Raw genomic sequence first — 22589 nt, forward strand, 5'->3', positions numbered from 1 at the left:
TTTAAAGCTTTAAATTCAGTAGCTATTTCCTGGGGCTTAGAAATCTTGCTGCAGACATCCTTCTTGTAATAGAATTTCACCTGCAAGTTTTATTAAGTCTACCACTTCAGTAAAGCACTATCGATTCCTTCTCCCTACTGTATGCCCTGCTCTACCTGTGGGATTCAGTCCTGCAGAGTGATAACTCTTGCAAAAGGGACCTGATGCTAACAGCATCCCACCAACCCCTTTTCATTTGTGATCCAGAGTACCATACTAGATTATCCCATCTATTTTGTTCAGACCACCAATCAGTCCTCAAAGGTACCAATTCTTAGCAAAAAATGTAACGTGAGAAAATTAAGTCCCAATAACTTACAAACATTTTCTTAAAAAATGAGACTTCAGAGAGCCTGGGTGCCTCAGTCAGCTCGGCAACCTACTCTTGATTTCGGCTTAGGTTATGATCCCAGGGTCATGGGACATAGCTCACGTTGGGCTCAGCATGGAATCTGCCTAAGATTCTTCTCTTTCTTTCTGCCTCTCTCCTCCCTCCCCGCCCCCCCCCTCACACATCCTCTCTCTCTAAAATATTTTTTTAAAAAAGAGAGAGAGAGACACCCCTTAGGGCGCCTAGCTGGCTCACTTGGTGAGGCATGCAATTCTTGATTTCAGGATCATGAGTTCCAGATCCACACTGGGCCTACAACTTCCTTTAAAAAAAAAAAAAAAGAGAGAGAGAGAGAAAGACCCTTTACACAGATTTATAAATCAATTCAAAAGTGAATGATTAAGGGGTGTTGGGGAGAAATGGGGAGCAACCACTAATAGGGTTTCTTTTTGGGGTGAAGATGTCCTAAAAAACTGTGGTGATAGTTACACAGCTTTTGTGAATATACTAAAACCAATGAATTGTAACTTTAAACAGATGAATTCCATTGTAGTGAACTATATCTCAATAAAGCTGATATTAAAAAAAAAAAATTGCCAACTGTGATAAAATACTGGTAACTGTTGAATACAGATAATAATGGGTATAAGTTCATATTCTCTTTGGGATATTTGAAAATTTTCGTATTTTTAAGATTGTTCCATTTTTTTTTGATAGAGTACACTTACAAACTAGAAAGGTCCTCTTACCTGTATGAGTTCAAACATGCTGAACAGTATTATTTTTTGTCTGAAAAATAGCTGCATTTTCCACATGTGTGTTTGCTTTCTTCTAATGAATTCAAGTGTGGTAATCCCACCAATCTTTCAAAAACTAACTTCTCACATTCCTATGTTTTGGGGACAAGTTAAGTTGTTCTATGTAGGAACTGAATACCACAAAACAAATTTTTTAAAAAAGTTGAAGGCTAGGGCACCTGGGTGGCTCAGTCGGTTAAGCATCCTACTTCAACCTAGGTCATGATTTCGCAGTTTGTGGGTTTGAGCCCCGTGTTGGGCTCCACGTTGGGCTCTATGCTAACAGCTCAGAACCTGGAGCCTGCTTTGGATTCTGTGTCTCCCTCTCTCTCTGCCTCTCCCTAGCTCATGCTGTCTCTGTCTCTCTCAAAAATAAATATTAAAAAAATAAACAAATAAAAAGCTTGTTTCTGTTAAACGGATCTATGCAAGGGTTAATCATTGAGTTTTCCTTTTTGTCTAAGTCCTCAATTCCTTCGGGAAACTATACTGCATCTTAGATGTATTCACTATCAACTAAATACATCTTCTAAAAAAATAGTAGTCTAATTTAGCTAAATGATCAATCCCAAGTTGTTAGAATACGAATTTTAGCAATAACACTGATAATAGTTATCTTGCCCATTCTTTCAAATAAGTGTTTCTTCACTTGTCTTCCAGTCCCATATAGTTACCCCCATGGAGAGAGAAACTGAGGCACAAAAAGGTTAAATGACTTATCCAAGGTCAAAAAGACAGTAAATAACTGAACCAGGACTTGAAAACAGAATCCCCCTTCTTCAGTACTACTTTTAACTACCTACTGAATTGACTATCAGAAGTGAGTTGAACTTATGGACCACAAAGGTACTCTTACCTGTATGAGTTCGAACATGTTGAACGTAATTATTTTTTCTGTCTGAAAAATAGTTGCATTTTCCACATGTGTATACTTTCCTTGGAAAATGGTTTCTCAAGTGTTTCCTCCAGTGATATTCGCTTACTGTGGTGTATGTGCAAATGATGCACTTGTAAACTCGCTCATTATCCCCAGCTCTGGTGTGGTGTTTCAGGTGAGCAGTATAGTGATCATATCGATTGGTATTGTAGCCACAGCGGTCACAGCGAATGGGGCCCTTGGAGAAATCTCCCTCTTCTGTGGTAGAAGACCCAGATTCTCTGGCTTTTGCTTGCTTCTCTGCACTTTCTTCCACAAAAAATTTCTTGGCACTATGAACTCTGATGTGATGCACAAACTGTTCTTCAGATTCTGCTTCATACTGGCATGGTTTACAGCGAAAGGGTTTGCTCTTCAAGTTCTTGCATTTGTCCTCTGCTCCAGATGTTTCAGGAGGAAGATCTTTATTTGAGCTATAAATTTCTGGGGCAGCTGATACCTCAAACACAGGCTGTGGTTCTACAACACTCAGTTCCAAACTTTCCAGTTCCATGTTTTCCAGTCCACTGGGTTCACCTTTTATTTCAGCAGACTCCTCAAGTCCTTCTCCATCACTATCTGAAAAATTGTTATCTCCAACAGGCATCAATTCTGCCATCTGTCTTTCTTCACCAACCAGGTAATCACAGCAGCTGCCATTTACTTCCCCAGTTAAGGCCACATTTGCCAACATGATAAGCTGAGGCGCAGCCAGTTCAGCTTTGGAGAGGTCATGCAAGTCATACATGTCGTTAGGCAAAGCCATGCCAATGTTGCCACTGCTGGTGAACAGCCCTCCTCCTCCAGAAGACTGCCCCATTACCTGGGTGGCCATGACTGTATTCTGAATTCAAAATAAAACAAAAACCACAAAGTACCAGTTTAAACACAACATCCAAAATATCGCTATACTTCTTCATGTCTTAAAAAAAATTTCTCAAATATAATCTTTAAATTCAATGAGGTTCATTAATTGCTAAAATTAAGGCTTTAAAATATTTTTGTAATTCCAAATTTTCTTTATTGCAGTCATCAAAAAAATTTCTCTTATCCCTGCAAAAAATACTATCAATTGTTTGACATAACTCATCCATCAACTTGGCCTACCCAGTGGCATGCCTTCCCTCAAGTGCTTTTCATTTTTCTGGTGAAAAAAAATAACTTCATCTTTAACATTAACTAAAATTATATTTAAATTCAATACATGAATAGTTAATTGCTGTCCTCCCAATTTCCCCTTCAACGGTTTACTTGTCTAAATCAGAAAAGGAAGAAATCAAAAAGCCATACTATGCATTTATTAAGTACAAACATGTCTGGAAAGTAGAAGCCTATAGTAATTGGTCAACTGAATTGACTTTCAGATGAACTTAACTAACTCCAGAAGAATAAACTACTGTAAAAAAGTAACAGTTTATTTTTAATGACTAGATCTGTTTAAAAGGGGAAAAAAAAACAAAAAACAAAAACAAAAACAACTGCAGACCTTTTCTCCTATGAAGAAAAGGAAGCTCCCTGTATTCAAAACTTCACAAATGAAAATAAAGAAACTTTCGGCCCCGCTAATAATCGTACAACTCAACCGGACAATCAGCGACTTTCTCGCATTGTGCTTGACTTGGCCTACTTGCTTAGTGGAAGCCATTACAAGATCACCTTCTTGAAAACATGTTGGGCTTTTAAAATCGCCTTAACCACATTACTTTCCAATCTAAAACGTGGTATTCTCAAATTGAGTGCTGCCTTGCAAATTAAAAAAAAGTAAAGCGACAAGCACTCAAAAAATAAAACCAAACCCCAATACAAAAAGTAATCCGTTTCATCCAGGTGCATAAACACAAACCAACGTACCAAAAGTTGGAATCAAATGCCATCACAGAAAGCAAACTGAGGGCAAAAGCTGCCCCAGGGCTTAACAGCCTAGCTACTTGGCAATTTACCCAAAATCGAGTTTTCTAATACCCCCCTGAACCCTAACTACCATCCCTAAAGGAATTTTAACGTTCGTCAGGAAGGCCGTCTAAGCACAGCCCGAAAACCCAACGTGTTGCACGAATTCCTATGTGTGGCTGCCACCAGCGCCTGCCTCGGCGGCGGCATTCCTGACTGAAATAGGCATTCGGCCATTTTCTCAAAATACCAAACACAAAGCAGCTCTTTGCAAACTCGGGCGCTCTCGCTTCCTCTCGGCTGGGCCCGCTCACTGCACACATTTACACACCAACTCGCGGGAGTTGCCCCAACACTCGTCCTGAAGCTTTTCCTGAGCTCCCCAACACTAAGAAAGGCAAGGTGGTCAAACTCGGGGCGCCGCTGGGCCAGACCAAATCTTCCCCATTCGGGATTGTCCCCTCCCCGGCCTGCGGGCCCCGAGTCTTGGGTAGAGGGAAGAAAGTTACCGCGTTGCCGGCGTCCCGGCTCCTCTCACGGCCCCTGGACTCGCCCTCCGCCGAGGGCCCGGGAGGCTCCGCGGGCGCCCTCCGGAGGCGTCGGGCCCCAAGCGCCGGAGGGGGGCCCCACGCGCGCTGGCCGCCTCCCCCGCGCCCCGGAAGTTTGCGAACTCACTCCGCCACAGCGCCCCGCGGGACGCGCGCCCCAACCCCGCCAGCTCGCGCGCCTAGGTGGCCGGGTGCGGAGGGCCGCGGCGGCGGGGCGGCCCGAGAGCAGAAATCGCTGTCCAGCCCCATTGGCGGAACCGCCCGGGCCGCGGGGCTGACTCAACCCGCCCGGCCGCACTCAACGGCGCCTTCCGGCGAAAGGGAGAGGCCAGAGAGGGAGGGGGACGGGAGGGCCGCGGGCCGACGAGGGGCTGCGGCGGGACCTGGGAGCAGGAGGACGGGGAGGAAGTTTCAGGACCAGGGCCTCAAGCAGCTCCGCTCCTTGGCCTCAGGACTCGACTCGAGGGGCGCCCGGGCCCGCGCGGAGGCGGCGGCCTGGCCTCGATTGGGGAGGGGGTTCTGGCTCCGCGCCGCTCCCCATGGACGCCCCCGGCCCAGCCCCGAGGCCGCGCCGGTGTAACCCGATCCCGCTCGGCCGCCCGCCCCCGCCCGGCGCGGCGGCCGCCGCCGGAGCCACAGTATCTGCAAATCAGCCCTGGACAGCGCCTCGCTCCGCGTCCTTCCGCGCCCTCCCCCTGCCGCTGCCGCCGCCGCCGCCGCCCGGCCGGCCCTCCCCCACTGCGACTGAGCCCCCAGCCCTCCGCCGCGCTTACCGGCCTTCCTAAGGGAGGAGGGGCCGGCGACCCGGAGTCGCCGCTCCTTCTCCGACTACTTTTCTTTGTTGCTGGAGTTTCGGGGGGAGGGGAGTGGGAGGATGGAAAAGTTGGGCGCTGGGGACGTCGAGGCCCGCAAAGGCCCAAGAGAGGGACTACAGAGAGTGCTCAAGCCGCCGGCTCTCGCCACGCCGTCCCGGGCGCCGCCGCCGCCGCCGCCGCCGGGGTCTGTGGCCCGGGGCCTCGGCGGCGCTTGCTCTTCTGCTGCACCGCGAGCTCGCGGGAGCCGCACATTCCAGCACAGGAGGCTGCGCCGCGCACCCAGCCCGCGCCGCCGCCGCCGCCGCCGCCCGCGAGACACGCCCCCTCCACCGCCCGCGCGCGCCCGCGGGACACGCCCACCCCGCCGCCCGCGCGCGTGGCCGCCCGGCGCGCCCCGCCCCTTGGCGAAGGGGGTTGCCCTGGGCCGTGGCTGGGCTGTGGGCGCGCCTAGGGGGAGCCGCACCTAATCCTCCCGACCCCTCACTCTTGTCCTTAGGTCAAAAAAGAGGCGAGCCCCGCTCCCTTTCTTGATTTCTTTTGTAAACAAACAAGAGAAGTTGCCCCCCAGCTTTGCCGCGCCTGGATGAGAATAGAGCTGTTAAAAGAAAAAATCTGCAGGCTTTGACCGTTCTCTTTAGAACTATTGTCACCCGCCTTTCAAGTCTAAAGGGCTCGGAAATACCCTTTAGAATCTCTTGAAATCTCCACCCATAGCCACCCTTAACTAATTAAGCTTCGTTATACTCACTCGGTAAAAGTGCATCCCAAATTTAAACTATAAGCGAGGAAAAGCAATTCGTTCGTGAATTGTGAAAAAACAAATGTCTCGGGAAGATCACGGACTCAGAACTGAGGGGACAAATCCATAGACGTGGCACGAAGCAGGTCATTCCTGAGCCTTCAAAACACGATTTTAGTGGAGCAATTATCCTCAGATTACAGAGGGTAAAGCAGGTGCCTAGGACAATGAGGCTGCCTGGCGAGCATGTGTCGGAGAGTAAACTGGCTTCCATGTTTATAAAGTGGGGTAACCATGCATAATACCTGGAGCATGGTAATATGCTTTAAAAAAAAGAGAGAATGTAGTCTCATGTACCCCTTGCCTTCTGTTTACACCAGAGACGCCTTCTTAGTCTGCCTTTGATACCTTGGATCATGCCCATCCTCAGAAATTTAATGACTTCCTTACACCTCTCCGTGTAGCATTCAAGGCCCTGACTAACCTGATCTGGACATGTTGGACTACCACTACTATTAAAAAAGAAGTAGCAGCAAATGCTATGGAGGTTCAAAGTAGGGAGATGGTCCCTAGCTAAGAGGATCTAGAAACTTCTCAAAGTAGATGATGATCCAATCTGGCCTTACATTTTTGGGAGAATTTCAATAGGTGGAAAGTAGGGGAAGGAACATTCTACACAGTGCAAACAGCCAGCTCAAAAACCCATCAATTGAGCCTTGCCTAACTCCTGTTCCAGCTCCCCTTCTTTTTCAAGTTCCTTCACTTGCTTCTCTTATGACACAACTTCCATACTCCTCACTTTCCTGGTCTACACCTCAGTAGGACCCTTGTCTCCCTATACTAGGACAGTATTTTTTTATTTTTAAGTTTTATATTTATTTAAGCAATCTCCACACCCAACCTGGGGCTTGAACTCACAACCCAGAGATCAGGAGTCTCAGGCTCCTAGGACTAAGCTCACCAGGTGCCCCAGGACAGTACATTATTAATTAGTGCAGCTTTAGATGCAAGATGGAATAAAGGCCTTAGGGGCTTAACCACTAAAGGTTTGGTTACTTCATATCAAATGCAAGCACTTCCTGTGATTCAAACTTGGGAAGTATTCATTCTCATTGAACCAAAGAGAGGAAAGAAATGCAGAAAGGAAAGGAGAGAGAGGAAGGGAGGGAGGGAAAGAAAAGAGGGAAGGAAGAAGGAAGGGAGGGAGGAAAGGAAAGGAAGAAAGAAGTTTTAGGTCTGCTACAAACTTTTCTCTACTTTTTTTTTAATTTCTTTTTTTCTTTTTAACTAAAATCTAATTTGAGCTGCACGGCTTTTTTAGATGCTATAACCCAGGGAACAATTCTGGCCTCTATCAAAGCCCTCAAAGGCATAAACTGTTTTCTTTCCCCTTTTTTTAAGTCCCAAAAGGCAAAAATGAGACATCTCTTTTTAAATTTACTCGATAAATGTCCTTCATTTCCTCAGTCTGACTGCTTGCTGGAGATGTTTTATTAATTGCGAAGTTATTCCCACATATTGTGATGCAAAAAGAAGAATGGCAAATTGGCAGCTGCATTCATTTAAAATTAGCAGAGCCCCTTGTTCAAGAGATGGCATATTCAGAGTGACCCAAATTATCCTGACATGAAGGCCATAGGTCAAATTCAAGGCCAAGTTACAAATCAATAGAAAATTTCCTTTGGGAGAGCTGGTGCTATGAACTTGAATTCTTAATTGTTTCTCAAGAGGCTGTATTTTACTTTGCTGCATCCAAAATTTAAGATCTTCTGCAAGATAAAGACTTTGACACATGAATGAGTTCTGGTTTTCTTATTTTGAGAATATGGGGTCTTTCCTATGTATTTAATTCATCAATTTTTTACTAAACTAAAATGTTATATGTTTTTAATAACATTTCCTCTGGAGATTTATTTCAAAAGTTTGGTAAAATGTGTTTGTGCTTCTACGTGCTTTTTATTCCTGTGTTTCATTTTTTTCTCTAGAAAAGAGCTTAGTTTGACTGAACCCACATTAATGTTACACTGAAATTCAAATACCTGTTTTACATATTACACGACTCAAGTTTGTGAATAAAAATTGGGATACAACATCTCCATTCTGATGTTAAAAGATTTCACTTCCACTCTTCCTGTCACCAGCCAAAGGGAAGACATTTGTGTGTCAAGGACCAAAGTTTCAGGCCTTTCCTGCCACTCTCTTTGCATTTTTAGTGGTACCTGTCACTGCTCACCCCTCCAGGAATCTCCTCCCCAACTGATCCTTCAGGAATTGAACTCTGGTTCTGAAGTTTGTGCTCTGTGAGTAAGCACAATTTCTATTCCTCATTTAGTTCACAGTGAACTCAAAAGACAACTTAAAAAATAGTGCTTTGCTTTCTCTATAACCTTATTCTGAAACTTTTAGTGAGGGCAAAAAAAAGTTGGGATGGAAAGTGCACTGGATACTCTGGTTTCTCTTCAAATCATACAAATCTTTTACCTTTTACTGAAGATTTTCGTGGAAAGGAACAACTTTGAGTCTTAAGCCAATTTTTTGAGTCCTTGTTTCAGCAAGTTTACAAAGAAAAAAAAAAAGAACAGAAAGAGAAAGGAAGGAAAGAAGGAAGGAAAATGGGGGAAGAAAGAAAGAGAGAGGGAAAAGAAAGAAAGAAGGAGAGGGGAGGGAGAAAGAACAGCAAGCATAGGGCAGGTAGGCTAGAGAATTGTTTCTCCTTCCCTCTGTTGCTTTGAGAAATCACTTCCCTTGAATTTTGCCTGTAAAATGAAGAGGTTGGACTAGTGATGTCTAAAATTGTCAGCAGCTTGGAAATCTAGGATACTTTTTATTCTGTTTGAAATTTCAAATCATGTGTAGTTTTTCCTAGTACAATTATATACATATATTTTTAATTTTTTAAAGTGTATTTATTTTGGGGGGAGAGAGAGCACGTGCAGTACAGGAATAGGGAGAGACAGAGAGAGGGAGAGACAGAATCCCAAGCAGACTCCAAGCTGTCAACACAGAGCCCAGTTCAGGGCTCGAATTCACAAACTGTGAGATCATGACCTAAGCCAAGATCAAGAGTCAGGCGCTTAACCAACTGCACCATCCAGGTGCCCACAATTATATATTTTTAAGTTCAATATATGTGACATCCCTAGTTTCTTCTCTATGGCTCTCTTTTGCCCCTGTGGAGACATACCAGTAGCCTTGAAACATAACTGGCCTCAAGACAGGTGTTGTCTGTGGAGCCCCTGGCTGGCTCAGTCAGTAGAACATTTAACTCTTGATCTCAGGGTTGTAAGTTTGAGCCCCACATTGGGTGTGGAGATTACTTAAAAATAAAATCTTAAAAGGGGCGCCTGAGTGGCTCAGTGGGTTAGGCATCCAACTCTTGATTTCCGCTCAGGTCATGATCTCATGGTTTGTGAGATAGAGTCCCATGTCATTGGAATTCTCTCTCTCCCTCTCCCTCTGCCCCTCTCCCCCGCTCACACATGCACTCTCTCACTCTCATTCAAAATAAAGTTAAAAAACATTAAATAAATAAATAAATAAAATCTTAAAAAAAAAAAAAAGATTGGCATTGTCTGAAGATAGGGATTTAAGGCCTGGTCTAGTTCTACTAAATGCAGGATCATCTATCCTTGCTTCCATTTGGACCCTGACCTATTTTTCTGGTTCTGACAATTGAGCACAGGGTCTTATCCACTATAGTATCTGCAGCTTGAGACACAGAGATGTCCCCTAAGTGCTAAGAGAAGGAAGGGAGATGAACAAGGAAACTCCAGAATGAGCTGGGTTCCATCCTACCCTCTCCTGGAGCCCCAACCACACTTTGAACAACTCTTCCCTTGTTCCTCTTCCTTTCAGCCTTACTGGCCTCCTTGAACCCTGGCTACTCTCCCCCTTTTGGTTCCCTGTTCTGTTTGCTGTTCCTCTTCTGAAAGACTGTCCAGTACCCTCTATCCATGCTGCTCATTCCCACCTCTCCTTGATTCAGATGCCACGATTTCAGAATTACAACCTCCTCCCTTTTGCATCTAATCATGTTGTCCTTTCTTTTTAAATTTTATTTATTTTGAGAGAGAGAGAGAGAGAGAGAGAGAAGAGAGAGCCATGGAGGGGCAGGGAGAGAGAGGGAAAGAGAGAGAATCCCAAATTCAGGGCTCAAACACACCCTGAGATCATGACCTTAGCCAAATCAAGAATTGGGTGCTTATCTGACTGAGCCACCCAGGCATCCCTGTTGTCCTTCTTATTAGCAGTTATCACTAACTAACATGCTATGTGTTTTATTTATCTTATTTATTTTCTTTCCTCACTAGAAGGACAATGACAATGAAATTGGTATTTTCTGTGCCTATAACATGGTAGTTGTTCAATAAGAGTTTGTGAAATGAATGGTTAGGGGATAGTACCTTGGTTTTTGCAGTCTCTCAAAGTGGAGACATCTTGTACTCATATCAGTACCCTCAGTTCAGTACCTATTACAGACTTCCCTCATGCTACATGCTAGCCTGCCTCTTTGAATCTCCCCTAAAATAGTCCCTTTTCAATAACTATTTGTTGAATGAATAAAACAATGCTCCTGGACCCCTGGTTCCTGTGGTCTACCTTCCTGTTGGAAATCTCCCTTCTGCCCTTCTGCATATTGTATTCCTAGCATAGCCCTAGTTTCACACACCAATCTCTAGTTGGATTTTCCTTGGTGCCCCTAACAGTCTGTTGAGCCTCTGGTGCCCCTCTATTTGCCAGTGTTTAAATGTAAGCCACACCCCCTCCCTGGAGAGCTGCATCTGTATTGCCCTGCCCCTCCCCTGCATTCTCTTTACTTTGGCCTTTTTTTTTTTTTTAATGTTTATTTATTTTTGAGGGAGAGAGAGAGAGAAAGAGAGCGAGCATAAGTGGGGGAGGAGCAGAGGGAGAGGGGGACAGAGGATCCGAAGCAGGCTCTGTGCTGACAGCAGAGAGCCCAATGCAAGGCTGGAACTCATGAACCGTGAGATCATGACCTAAGCTGAAGTCGGATGCTTAGCCAACTGAGCCACCCAGGTGCCCATTTACTTTGGCCTTTGTCATTGTCCTTCCTCCCAGAGTTCTCCCCCCATATAATATGCAGACCACAAAATCTCACAATTGAGAAAGATCTTAGGCGTCCAAGCACTTATTTTATAGATGAAAGATAGACTTGCAAGCATTTGGCTTATGCAGGTTTGCACTCAAGTTAGGGTACAGCTGGAACTAGGATTCAGGGGCTCAGATTTCCAGCCAGACAGATGCTCTTTCCACATTTCTCAAAATCTCCAGTCTTCCCTCTATTTTTCCCTGGCCCCAGTGGCCCCCTTCCCAAAAACATTTTACTCCTCTGGACCTGATAAGCCACTTTGTTCAATGGTTGCACAGACAAGGTATATCTAAGGTAAGAAGTCTTTTCAGATCTATAGTTCCCTAACTTTTTTTTTTTTAATGTTTATTTTGTTTTTGAGAGAGAGGGGGGAGGAGGGGCAGAGAGAGAGAGGAAGACACAGAATCTGAAGCAGGCTCCAGGCTCTGAGGTCGCAGCACAGAGCTTGACATGGGGCTCGAACCCACAAACCATGAGATCATGACCTGAGCTGAAGTCAGACGCTTAACAGACTAAGCCACCCAAGCGTCCCTATATGTCCCTAACTTTTAAGCCTATCTTCATATATGTATTTTTTAAAGATGTATTTGTTTATTTAAGTAATCTCTATACCCAACATGGGGCTCCAACTCACAACTCTGAGATCAAGAGTCACATGCTATACTGACTGAACCAGCCAGGCACCCAAGCCTATTTTCATATTAAGATTAAGTACTTTCTGGCTAGGGAAAGCCTTATTGTCCTCTATTGCGTTTAAAATACTAAAGACCCAGCATCAACATTTTAACCTACAAAACTCAACATCAATTTAGGGGAAAGGGGACTTAACTTAAAAGACAACTTCTGTCAGTCTTTTCCTTCCTTCCATAGAGAAGCAAAAAGCTCCCAGTCTGTGCTCCCAAAGTATACTCATACATATTTTCTTTCTCGTGTCTTTCTCACCTGACCGAGAGAGCCTGGAGATAAGAAACTGTTTGTGTGTTCTCAATATGATAATATTCCTTCCATAGTCAAGAAAATCAAACATCTGACAAAGTATACCAACCCACCCAAAGTGAAAACCAGACACTGGTTTTGTCAATAAATGTTTCTTAGATGAGTAAAACCTCACCTTTTCCTTATTTGTCTTCAAATAATCATTTAACTTACTAGAATGGCTAAAAATAAAAGAGGTGGCAATATGAAGTATTGAAAAGAATGCTCAGGGGGGCCTGGGTGACTCAGTCGGTTGAGCGTCCAACTTCAGCTCAGGTCATGATCTCACGGTCTGTGAGTTCGAGCCCCGCGTCAGGCTCTGGGCTGATGGCTCGGAGCCTGGAGCCCGCTTCAGATTCTGTGTCTCCCTCTCTCTCTGCCCCTCCCCCATTCATGCTCTGTCTCTCTCTGTCTCAAAAATAAATAAACATTTAAAAAAAAAAAAAGAATGCTCAGCAGGGCACTTGGATGGCTCAGTTGGTTAAGCACCCAACTTCAGCTCAGGTCATGGTCTCAGGGTTCATGGGTTTGAACCCCACATTGGGCTGTCTGCGGTCAGCATGGGGCCTGCTTTGGATCCTCTGTTCCCCCTCTTTCTCTTCCCCTCCTCTGTTTGTTCTGTCTCTTAGAAATAAAATTTTGAAACTTTATTAAAAAAAAAAGAGAACACTAAGCAACTGGAACTCTCATATATTACTGATGGAAATGTTGGAATTGGTCAGTGTAGTTTCTTACAGAGACACATAGCATTTAATTCAGGCATCCTGTTGTTCTTATTAAAAAGAACCACAGGTCCAAAATGGTGTCACTTAAGCCAAGTTTACACCTCCTCCATAAATGTAGTCTTAACTGATCAGTTAGGAATTTTCTGATCAGCATCAATGAGGTAATTTGTCACATGGGCCCTCTTCATCCCCCACCACCCCCCTCAAAAAGATGAGGTAATCTGCATGATAATATCCCTGCCCTTCCCACTAAGGAAAGGTGAGTTTGTCTGAAACCATCTTTTCTCCCCTTTGCTAATAACTTCCTTGCCCCTCCAACACCCCCCCCCCCTTATAAAACATTCCATTTTGTACAACTCCTCAGAGTTCCGCTCTACCTGCTAGAGGGGAGGCTGCCCAATTCATGAACTAATTAATAAAGTCAATTGGATTTTCAAATTTACTTGGTTGAATTTTTGTTTTTTAACAGTCTTAAGGGAATTGAAAATATTTGCCATGCAAAGACCCTGTAGGAAAGTGTCCAAAAACTAGGAACAACCCAAAAAAGTCCAATTGGTTAGTGGATAAACAAATTTTAATACACCCATACAATGGAATAATAGTGTCAGGGAACTAAAACTTTCCCTGTATTCTCTTACTTTAAGTGATCAGGGCCCTGTGAATTAGACTGCCAAAGACAGATTAGCAAAAGATAAAATTCAATCATCCTTTTCGTTAAGGTATGTAAAAGGGTACACAGTAAAATATGACACAAAGGGGCTGTTAGAATCTGGGGCTTATATACCATCCTAATAGGATCAGGGGAGGAGGAGAAGGACACTTATGGGAAAAGTAATGACTTCTTAATAAGGGCAGGTGGAGGAAGAAAGGGCACTTAAGGGAAGACCAAATGAGTTTTTAGAAAGATAAATGGGCCTCAGAAGAGACGAGAGATAGGATTGTTTTGTGACAATGTGTGATACAGTATGGAGACCTCTCATCTTCTGGGATAAGTGATAAGAGTCTATGTTCCTAGTTGATCCCAGGGAAAGGGTTATGACAATTGAAGTTTTTTAAAACTACTCTTGAGACGCTCTGCTTTTAGGAAGGTGAGAGGTTTCAGGAACTCAAATGCCTTCTAAAAATGTTTATGCCACAGTGAGTGGCATATTCTGGACCCATCCAATAGCAATAAAAAGGAACTAGCTATGAGGCAGCTGCATAGATGAATGTCAAGAGCATTATGCTAAGTGAAAGAAGCCAGATACAAAAGGCCACTTACCTTATGGTTCCATTGCCATTCTGGGAAAGGCGAGTCAATAGAGACACAAATCAGATCAGTGTTTGCCAGGGGCCAGTGGTTAGGGAAGGGGATTGACTATAAACAGGTATAAGGGAATTTTGGGGGTAATGTCAGTGATCTGTATCTTGGCTATGGTGATGGCTACACTACAGTATAAACCTCCCAAAATTCACAGAAATGAACAACTTTTAAAAGGGCAAATTTTACGGAATTTTAATAAGCCTGACTTTTAACAAATATGGCTGTAGAGGGGTTCCTGGGTGACTCAGTTAGTTGAGCCTCTAACTTCGGCTCAGGCCATGATATCATGGCTGTGAGTTTGAGCCCTGCATTGGGCTCACAGCTGTCAGCGTAGAGCTTGCTTCAGACCTTCTGTCCCCACTCTCTCCTTGCCCCTTCCCCACTTGTGCTCTCTCTCTCTCTCTCTCAAAAATAAATAAATCTTTAAAAAATAATAGTAGTAGGGGCTCCTGAGTGGATCAGTCAGTGAAGCGTCCTACTTCAGCTCAGGTCACGATCTCATGGTTCGTGAGTTCAAAACCCGCATCAGACTCTGTACTGACAGCTCAGAGCCTGGAGCCTGCTTTGGATTCTGTGTCTCCCTCTCTCTGCCCCTCCCCCACTCACGCTCTGTCTCTCTCTCAAAATTAAATAAACATTACAAAATTTAAAAAAATAAGAAGAGTAAAAATAAATAAAAACATAGCTGTAGAGAATAGACATGAGTTTTTCTTTGTCTGGATGTTTGAGTTATTTTGGAAAGTGTTTGAAATTCTTTCACAATATGTTACATCTGAGAATGATGATTTTTCTCCTAATAGAGTCTCACCAATTTATACTAAAAAGTCACTTCTTGGGTGTGCCTGTGTGGCTCCATCAGTTAAGCATCCAACTCTTGATTTCAGCTCAGGTCATCATCTCATGGTGATGGGATAGAGCTCTGCATTGGCCTCTGCACTGAGAGTGGATCCTACTTAAGATTCTCTCTTTCCCTCTGCCCCTCTCCCTGGCTCATGCGTGCATGCTCTCTCTGTCAAATGAAAAAAAAAAAAAAGTCACCTCTTATCCCTAAAGTTATTTTATTTCACAGGTATTTACCAAGCACCTCCCTCTGTTTAGGGCACATGGATGGGGTTGCAGGGTGGGAGGCAGGTAAAGAAATATAAACTAGGTTTTGACCTTCACCAGCTTACAGTTTAGCTGGGGAAATAAAACCCTGCTTTAGTAAAAGAACAGACAGTAAGAGCTTTTCAAGTTTGGAAGAGAAATTGCTTCCAGCTAGGCAAAGCTTCAACAATGCAGTAGAGTGTGTCTTATAGGAAACTAAGCAGTCCGTGGACTGCCTCTAGTCCAAAGTCTAGAGATTGGTTACCTTAAGGTCATTCTTAATGTATCATTCCAGGAGGAGGAGAGTCTGGGTCTCTGCTGAAAGATGAAGAGGCAGGAGCAGAGATGTGGGAAAGAAAGTCAGGTAAACCAGTGGCGCCTGGCTGGCTCAGTGGGTTAAGTATCCAACTTCAGCTCAGGTCATGATCTCACAGTTCATGGGTTCAAGCCCCATGTCAGACTCTGTGCTGACAGTTGGAGCCTAGAGCCTGCTTCGGATTCTGTGTCTCCCTCTCTCTCTGCCCTCCCCCACTCATGCTCTGTCTCTCTCTGTCTCTCAAAAATGAATAAATGTTAAAAAAAAAAAAAAAATCAGGTAAACCAGAATAGTAAACCAGCTGGGTTGGAGCAAAACACAACTGAAAGTGAAGTACATGACATCAATTTAGGACTGACACTCTTTCAAGTATGGGCTTGGCTTTCTACCAACAATGTCTTAAATAAGCAGTGATGAATTCACTCAGAAAAACAAACAAACAAAAACAAAATCAGCACTACAATCTAATAATAATTGTGACCGTCACACAATCAAACCTTAGCAACATCAAGTATATTGATTTGGATGAAGATAAAATGTAAGTTCCTGTAGTGTACTCAGAAGAAAGAATGTGTTGCCATAAGAAACTAGTCTGCATATAATCTAGAAAGGAGGAAAATGAAGGGGGAAAAGTTGGCACTGTTTACCTAACACTGTCCAGGGAGGACTGAGACATTGAATGTGGCTGTTAGAAACATATATGCTAGGTTTAGGACAAAGGACAGTTTACTTGGATTTTCCATGGCTTAGAATAGATGTCAAATCATTTAATCTCTCCTGACATTGAGTCCATATTCACAAAACAATACTAATAATATACACCCCATAATTTGACTCCAAAGTGTGTGTGTATGTGTGTGTGTGTGTGTGTGTGTGTGTGTGTGCGTGTGTATGGCAGCTAAGTTATTATTAACTGGTATTCTAATTTTTGCATTTTCTCCTACTATCCTCCTCTAACATTTCCTACTACATCTCCTCCTTTTCTAGCCCTCACTCACTGAGCTCCAGCCACCCATGGCAGGCATACTCCTTTCTCAGGGCCTTTGCAGATGTAATTAAATTGAGGATCTTGAAATAAGGAGATTATCCTAGATTACCTAGGTGTGTCCTAAAGTCATTGACATAAATCCTTATAAAAGACACATAGAGGAGAACACAGACAGAGGGGAAAGTAATGTGAAGACTGAGGCAGAGATTGGAGTGATGTGGCCGCAAGCCAAAGAAGCTGGCGACCGCGAGAGGCTAAAAGAGATCTGGACTGGATCTTTCCTTAGAGGCCTTTCTGAGCCAGCCTGGCCCTGCTGACACCTTGATTTTGGACCTCTAGCCTCCAGAACTGCGAGAGAATAAGTTTCTCTTGTTTTAAATGGCCCAGTTTGTAGCCATTTGTTTTAGCAGCCCTGGGAAACTACTATGCTGCATGATTCCATCTATGTAACATCTCAAAGTAACAAAATTACAGACATAGAGAATAGATTAGATGTGGCCAAGTGTTAAGAATGGGATGTGGGGGGCACCTGGGTGGCTCAGTCAGTTAAGCAACTGAATTCCGCTCAGGTCATGATCTCATGGTTCAGGGGTTCAAGCCCCATGTCGGGCTCTGTGCTGACAGCGCAGAGCCTAGAGCCTGCTTTTGATTCTGTGTCTCCCTGTGGCTCTCTGCCTCTCCCCCACTTGTGCTCTCTCTTTCAAAAATAAATAAGTAAATATTAAAAAAAAAAAAAAAGAATGGGATATGGGATGGTGGCTTGCTGAGTATAAAGGGATACCACAAAGGAGATCTTTATGGAGATGGAACACTTCTGTCTGCATGTAAATCTGATGAACTCTGACTAAGATTTCTACAGACTAAGGTCTGTAGATTGTACCAATGTCAATTTCCTTGTTTTGATTTTTATAATTATCTAAGATGTTCTCATTAGAGGAGAGTGGAAGAAAGAACACAGGACCCCTCTGTACTATTTTTGGAACTTCCTGTGAATCTGTAATTATTTTTAAATGAATAAAGAATTTCACTTCTTTCTTTCTAGTATTTTCAGTGGCAGCTACTAGAAAACTTTAAATTACATAGGTGGTTTGCATTATATTTCTATTTGATCAGTGCTGCTCTAGAATGTTATTTTCCCCTGTGGGGTTCTGTAAAGGAGCTGAACAGTCTCCTGCTCTGAAATCTTAGCCTCACCTTCTATAATTGCAGTAAAAACAATACAAGTCTGGGAAGTAAAGCCATAACAGGAGGGAAAGTACAAGCTGAGTCAGACAGACATGGGTGGAATCCTGGCTTTGCCATTTAGAGTCAGACCTCTAGCAAATCCTTTAAACTCTCTCAGCCTGCCTCACTTAGTCTGGACAATCAGAATAATAATGCCATTTTGGCAGGACTCATGTGAGGACAAAGTGAAATCTCAGAAGTGCCTGACACATATTGAGTGTTCAGTAAATGTCAGTTCATTGCCTTTCTGTTCCAAGTTTCTCGGGTCGTATTAGATCTTCTTGTTTCCAGAAAAGGGAAGAAGAGGGAAGTGATAATTAGGGCCATCTTAGAGTCTGTGTGCCATGCACAGGAAAGTGCATAATTGTTTAGACATGCTTTCAGATACTTGTTTTCATTCACTGTTCATGATAATCCTGTGATATAGATTATTGCTGTCAATATTAACCTCCCAAAAGACCACCAGAAAAACTTGTTGGTCAAGCAAAGCTAAATTTATTAGAATACTACAGAGAGAGGGAACGGTACCCTGACATAATCTTAGTAGTCAGAGGAGGATATTTCTAGGGTTTTAGGCCCAGGTTGGATGACTTAAACAGGTCTGGGAGGGCAGGAAACTGGTTGGGAATAAGCAGAATTTATAATATAATAGTTTAGGATTAGAGAGCATAGCAAGATGAATAAAACAAGTATTAACGAGCAAGTTGTTAATTTCGATTAGTAACCTATTTTAATTGGTTCATAGTGGTGTCTTTTAAGAACAAGAATTTCACAGAGCAAATAGCTAAGTTATTTTTGTCTGATCCCAGAATTGTTTAGCACAGGGACAAGAAAGTAAGTTAGTTTCAGTTCTCATGGCTAACAATTTCATAGTACATATACATTAAATGATGAATGATTCATGGTACCTCAACAAGAAAAGATACTCTGCAACCTTTAAATATAATTATTAAAAGTACTCAAAAATATGTTTATATTATATGCTGATGACATAATGTTAAATGAAGGAAACAGAAGACAAAATATTAACTTACATGGTTGTGACAGAGTAAAAATATGTGAGCATTTGGAAGAAAATGTGGTAAGAAAATAATGCAAGGGAGTGCGTCTGGGTGGCTCAGTCGGGTAAGCATCCAACTTTGGCTAAGGTCATGATCTCGTGGTTTGTGAGTTCGAGCTCCCTGTCGGGCTCTGTGCTGACAGCTTGGAGCCTGGAGCCTACTTCTGATTCTGTCTCCCTATCTCTCTGCTCCTCCCCTGTTCTCTCTCTCTCTCTCTCTCAAAAATAAATAAACATTAAAAAAAATTAGAAAATAATGCAAGGATGGTGGGGTGATGTGTGTGTCAATTAGGGTCCTACCAGGAAACAGATTCCATTTCTAAGTATTTAAAACAGAGGGAATTTGAGGCAAGAGGTTGTTTGCAGAGGCAGTGGAAGAGCAGAGAAGCCAAACAGGGCCACCAAAAGCTAGGGGTATGCCACAGGTGCCAGAACATCTGCAGTGGGCCTGTTTAGCAGCAGGTGGATCCATGGAGGAGGGAGAGCAAAGGAAATCACTGTCCTTGCTGAGACACTTCCCAGGACAGAGGGGGGAATGCCTGACTTCTTTTTTTTTTTTAAGTTTATTTATTTATTTTGAGAGAGACAGAAACAGAGAACGAGTGAGGGGCAGAGAGCGAGGGAGAGAGAGAGAGACTCTGAAGCAGGCTCTGCCCTGCCAGCACAGAGCCCCATGTGGGGCTCGAGCTCACAAAACTGTGAGATCATGACCTGAGCAGAAACCAAGAGTCAGATGCTTAACTGACTGAGCCACCCAGGCACCCCGAAAATGCCTTACTTCTCACTACTCACCGCTCCAGTCTCTTGCCAATGTTTCCCACTAGCCCAAACCAGTCAGATACCAGCTTACAGGAAGCCCAGGACATATAGCTGGCAAAGACCAGCTCCCCTTTCAGGTGCAGAGGAACACAGAAGAGCAGAAATAGATCTAAGGCTACAATGAGAGGTTTTCATTTGCTTTCAAATATATGTACTTGCTGGTGTTATATTGCTTTTTTAATTCCAGTGGGGAGAAAATGTAAAGTAAATAAATAAATAATTTTCAGCACGAAAACTCTGGGGGCACCTGGGTAGCTCAGTAGGTTAAGTGTCCAACTCTTGGTTTTGGCGTAGGTCATAATCTCACAGTTCGTGGGTTCAAGCCCCATGGCAGGCTGTTTGCTGGAATTCTCTCTCTCCCTATGTTTTCCCCTCCCTGTTCAAAAGAGAAAGGAAGGAAGAAAGAAAGGAAGAAAGAAGGAAAGAAAGAAAGAAGGAAGGAAAGAAAGAAAGAACGGAAGGAAGGAAGGAAGGAAGGAAGGAAGGAAGGAAGGAAGGAAGGAAGGAAGAAAAGCAAACTCTAAGCAGTATCTTACACTGTAAGTTGCTGTGTAAATGGGTATCACTTCGTAGGAAGGTAATTTGGCTACAACGCTCAACAATTTGGGAGGCCTGGTGGCTCATCTGACTCTTGATTTCAGCTCAGGTCGTGGTCTCACAGTTCTGTGAGTTTGAGCTCCATGTCAGACTCTGTGCTTGGATTCTCTCTGCCACTGTCTCTCTGCCCCTCCCCCACTCACACACAGTCTCTCTCTCTCTCTCTCTCTCTCTCTCTCTCAAAATTTAATAAATAAAGATTTAAAAAAATTTCATTGGGGACACCTGGGTGGCTCAGTCAGTTGAGTGTCCAACTTCAGCTCAGGTCATGATCTCACAGTTTGTGGGTTTGAGCCCCACATTGGGCTCTGTGCTGACAGCTTGGAGCCTGCTTCAGATTCTGTGTTTCCCTCTCTCTGCCCCTCCCCACTTGGGCACACTGTCCCTCTCTCAAAAATAAATAAATAATTTTTTTTTTAATTAAAAAAAATTTTAAAGTTCATTATACTTACTCTTTGTCCCAGCAATTTCATTTCTTTTTTTTTTTTTTAAGTTTTTATTTTGAGAGAGAGAGAAAGCATGAGTCAGATGCTTAACCAACAGAAAGCCACCCAGGCACCCCTGATATGATCATTTTTAAGCCAGGTCAGCCATGTCTACAAAGGTTTATGCTCCAAAATTTGAAAACCAAATTGTAAGACAAACATCAGGTTTAATTACATGTCTACATATACATTATGTCAGCTTAATAAACTTGGCATTTATTAAAATGTCTTATGTTTTAAAGCTTATAGGCTAGATTTCCTCACTTCATGAGAAATCCTGAGCATGCAGGAAAGTTATTGAGGAATTATAGCTAATAAATTACTTATGGCCAAGTATTTTTAAGAAAAAAAATATTATACTATTGCCCTTTTATATCACACACACACACACACACACACACACAATATTTGATGTTTGTGCATCTGAAGACAATTGTTGGATGTAAAGTAGGGCCTGGAAATATAAAAGTGCTGAAGGTCTAGGCAGGCCTCTCAGAATTTCTTAGCAGTGGCATAGGTTGGTTACATATGCTGGAGGAAAAAGAAGAAAAGATAAAGTAAAGTTGGTCTGGGAAATTTACTATATTGACCATATTGTTGTCTCATTCTAAGATAATCTCAGGGTGTCTGGGTGGCTCAGTTAGTGGGCTTCTGGCTCTTGATCTTGATCTTGGCTCAGGTCTTAATCTCAGGGTCATGAGTTCAGCACCTGAGTTGGGCTCCACGCTGGGCATGAAGCCTACTTAAAAAAAAAAAAAAAAAAAAAAAAAAAAAAAAAAAAAATATATATATATATATATATATATAGTGCTTGTATATATACATGGCTTATATATATATAGTGCTATATATGTATATATATATATATAATTAACATTTATATGTTAATCTCCAAAATTTGTAGCAAAATTTAATTTCCTACTTTGTATGCATCCAAATTATTCCAGCTCTTTTCAAAAGAATACATTACTTTTATAATCTAGAAAGTAAGGGTTTTTAAACTAAAATAAAATGTTCATGGACCATCTCACAACACTATGTTTGGGGAGTATAAATTCTACAGCTTTTTTGGAGAATAAGATGGCACTGCCAAAATAAATACACACACACATAGACACAGCTTTTGACCCAATATAACCTTCCACAGTGCACAGAGATCTGCAAGAATGTTCAATCCAGTATTTTTAGTAAAGTTACTGGTCAAAATATTAGCCAGGATTATATTGTGGAACGGGCTTATGGGAGGGTACTTTCACTTTCTATAATATGCATTTCTACAGTATGCATCTTTCAATGTTATATTTAAATTATAGCATTCAAATTTGCTTATGAATTGCTTCATTCACTCAAAAACTATTTTGTACTTACAATGTGCCACCAGGTTTGTCCCTTTGAATCTGCCCTCACTGGGAAAAGATTGGGTGAAAAAATAATTTAAAAAAATTTTTAAGCTTATTTTTTGAGAGACAGAGAGGGACAGAACATAAGCAGGGGAGGGACAGAGAGAGAGAGTCACAGAGTCTGAAGCAGGCTCCAGGCTCTGAACTGGCAGCACAGAGCCTGATGTGGGGCTTGAACTCATGAACTGCAAGATCATGACATGAGCCGAAGTCAGACGCTTAACCAACCAAGCCACCCAGGCACCCCAGGTGAAAAAATAATTTTAAAAGGGACAAAATAGGGGCACCTGGGTGGCTCAGTCGATTAAGGGTCTGACTTTGGCTCAGGTCATGATCTCACCGTTCATGAGTTTGAGCCCCAACGTCGGGATCTGTCTGTGCTGACAGCTCAGAGCCTAGAGCCTGCTTCAGATTCTGTGTCTCCCT

General features: G+C 43.0%; 1 protein-coding gene and 1 non-coding gene across 15 annotated transcripts in view; one reads left to right on the forward strand and one right to left on the reverse strand.

The window, feature by feature from the left end:
* REST (RE1 silencing transcription factor) overlaps positions 1-22589 on the reverse strand; it is a 103065-nt gene that overhangs the window by 37139 nt on the left and 43337 nt on the right. For 12 of the 14 annotated variants that reach the window (XR_006216996.1, XR_006216995.1, XR_006216994.1 and 9 more), the window contains exon 2: positions 2024-2927. Coding sequence is in view for 8 of the 14 variants with exons in the window: in XM_042984451.1 (XP_042840385.1) it covers positions 2024-2918 (895 nt within the window). In the remaining 6 variants the exon portion in view is untranslated. Of the gene's footprint in view, positions 1-2023; positions 2928-4482; positions 5119-5294; positions 5455-22589 lie in introns of those variants that run through there. The other 2 variants (XM_042984456.1, XM_042984450.1) reach the window with 2 other exon arrangements.
* Positions 8519-8634, forward strand: LOC122238162. Its single transcript, XR_006217124.1, has one exon. It is a non-coding gene; the product is annotated as a U5 spliceosomal RNA (small nuclear RNA).

Source organism: Panthera tigris, chromosome B1 (genome assembly GCF_018350195.1).
Source record: "Panthera tigris isolate Pti1 chromosome B1, P.tigris_Pti1_mat1.1, whole genome shotgun sequence".
In the NCBI taxonomy this organism is placed as follows: Eukaryota; Metazoa; Chordata; class Mammalia; order Carnivora; family Felidae; genus Panthera; species Panthera tigris.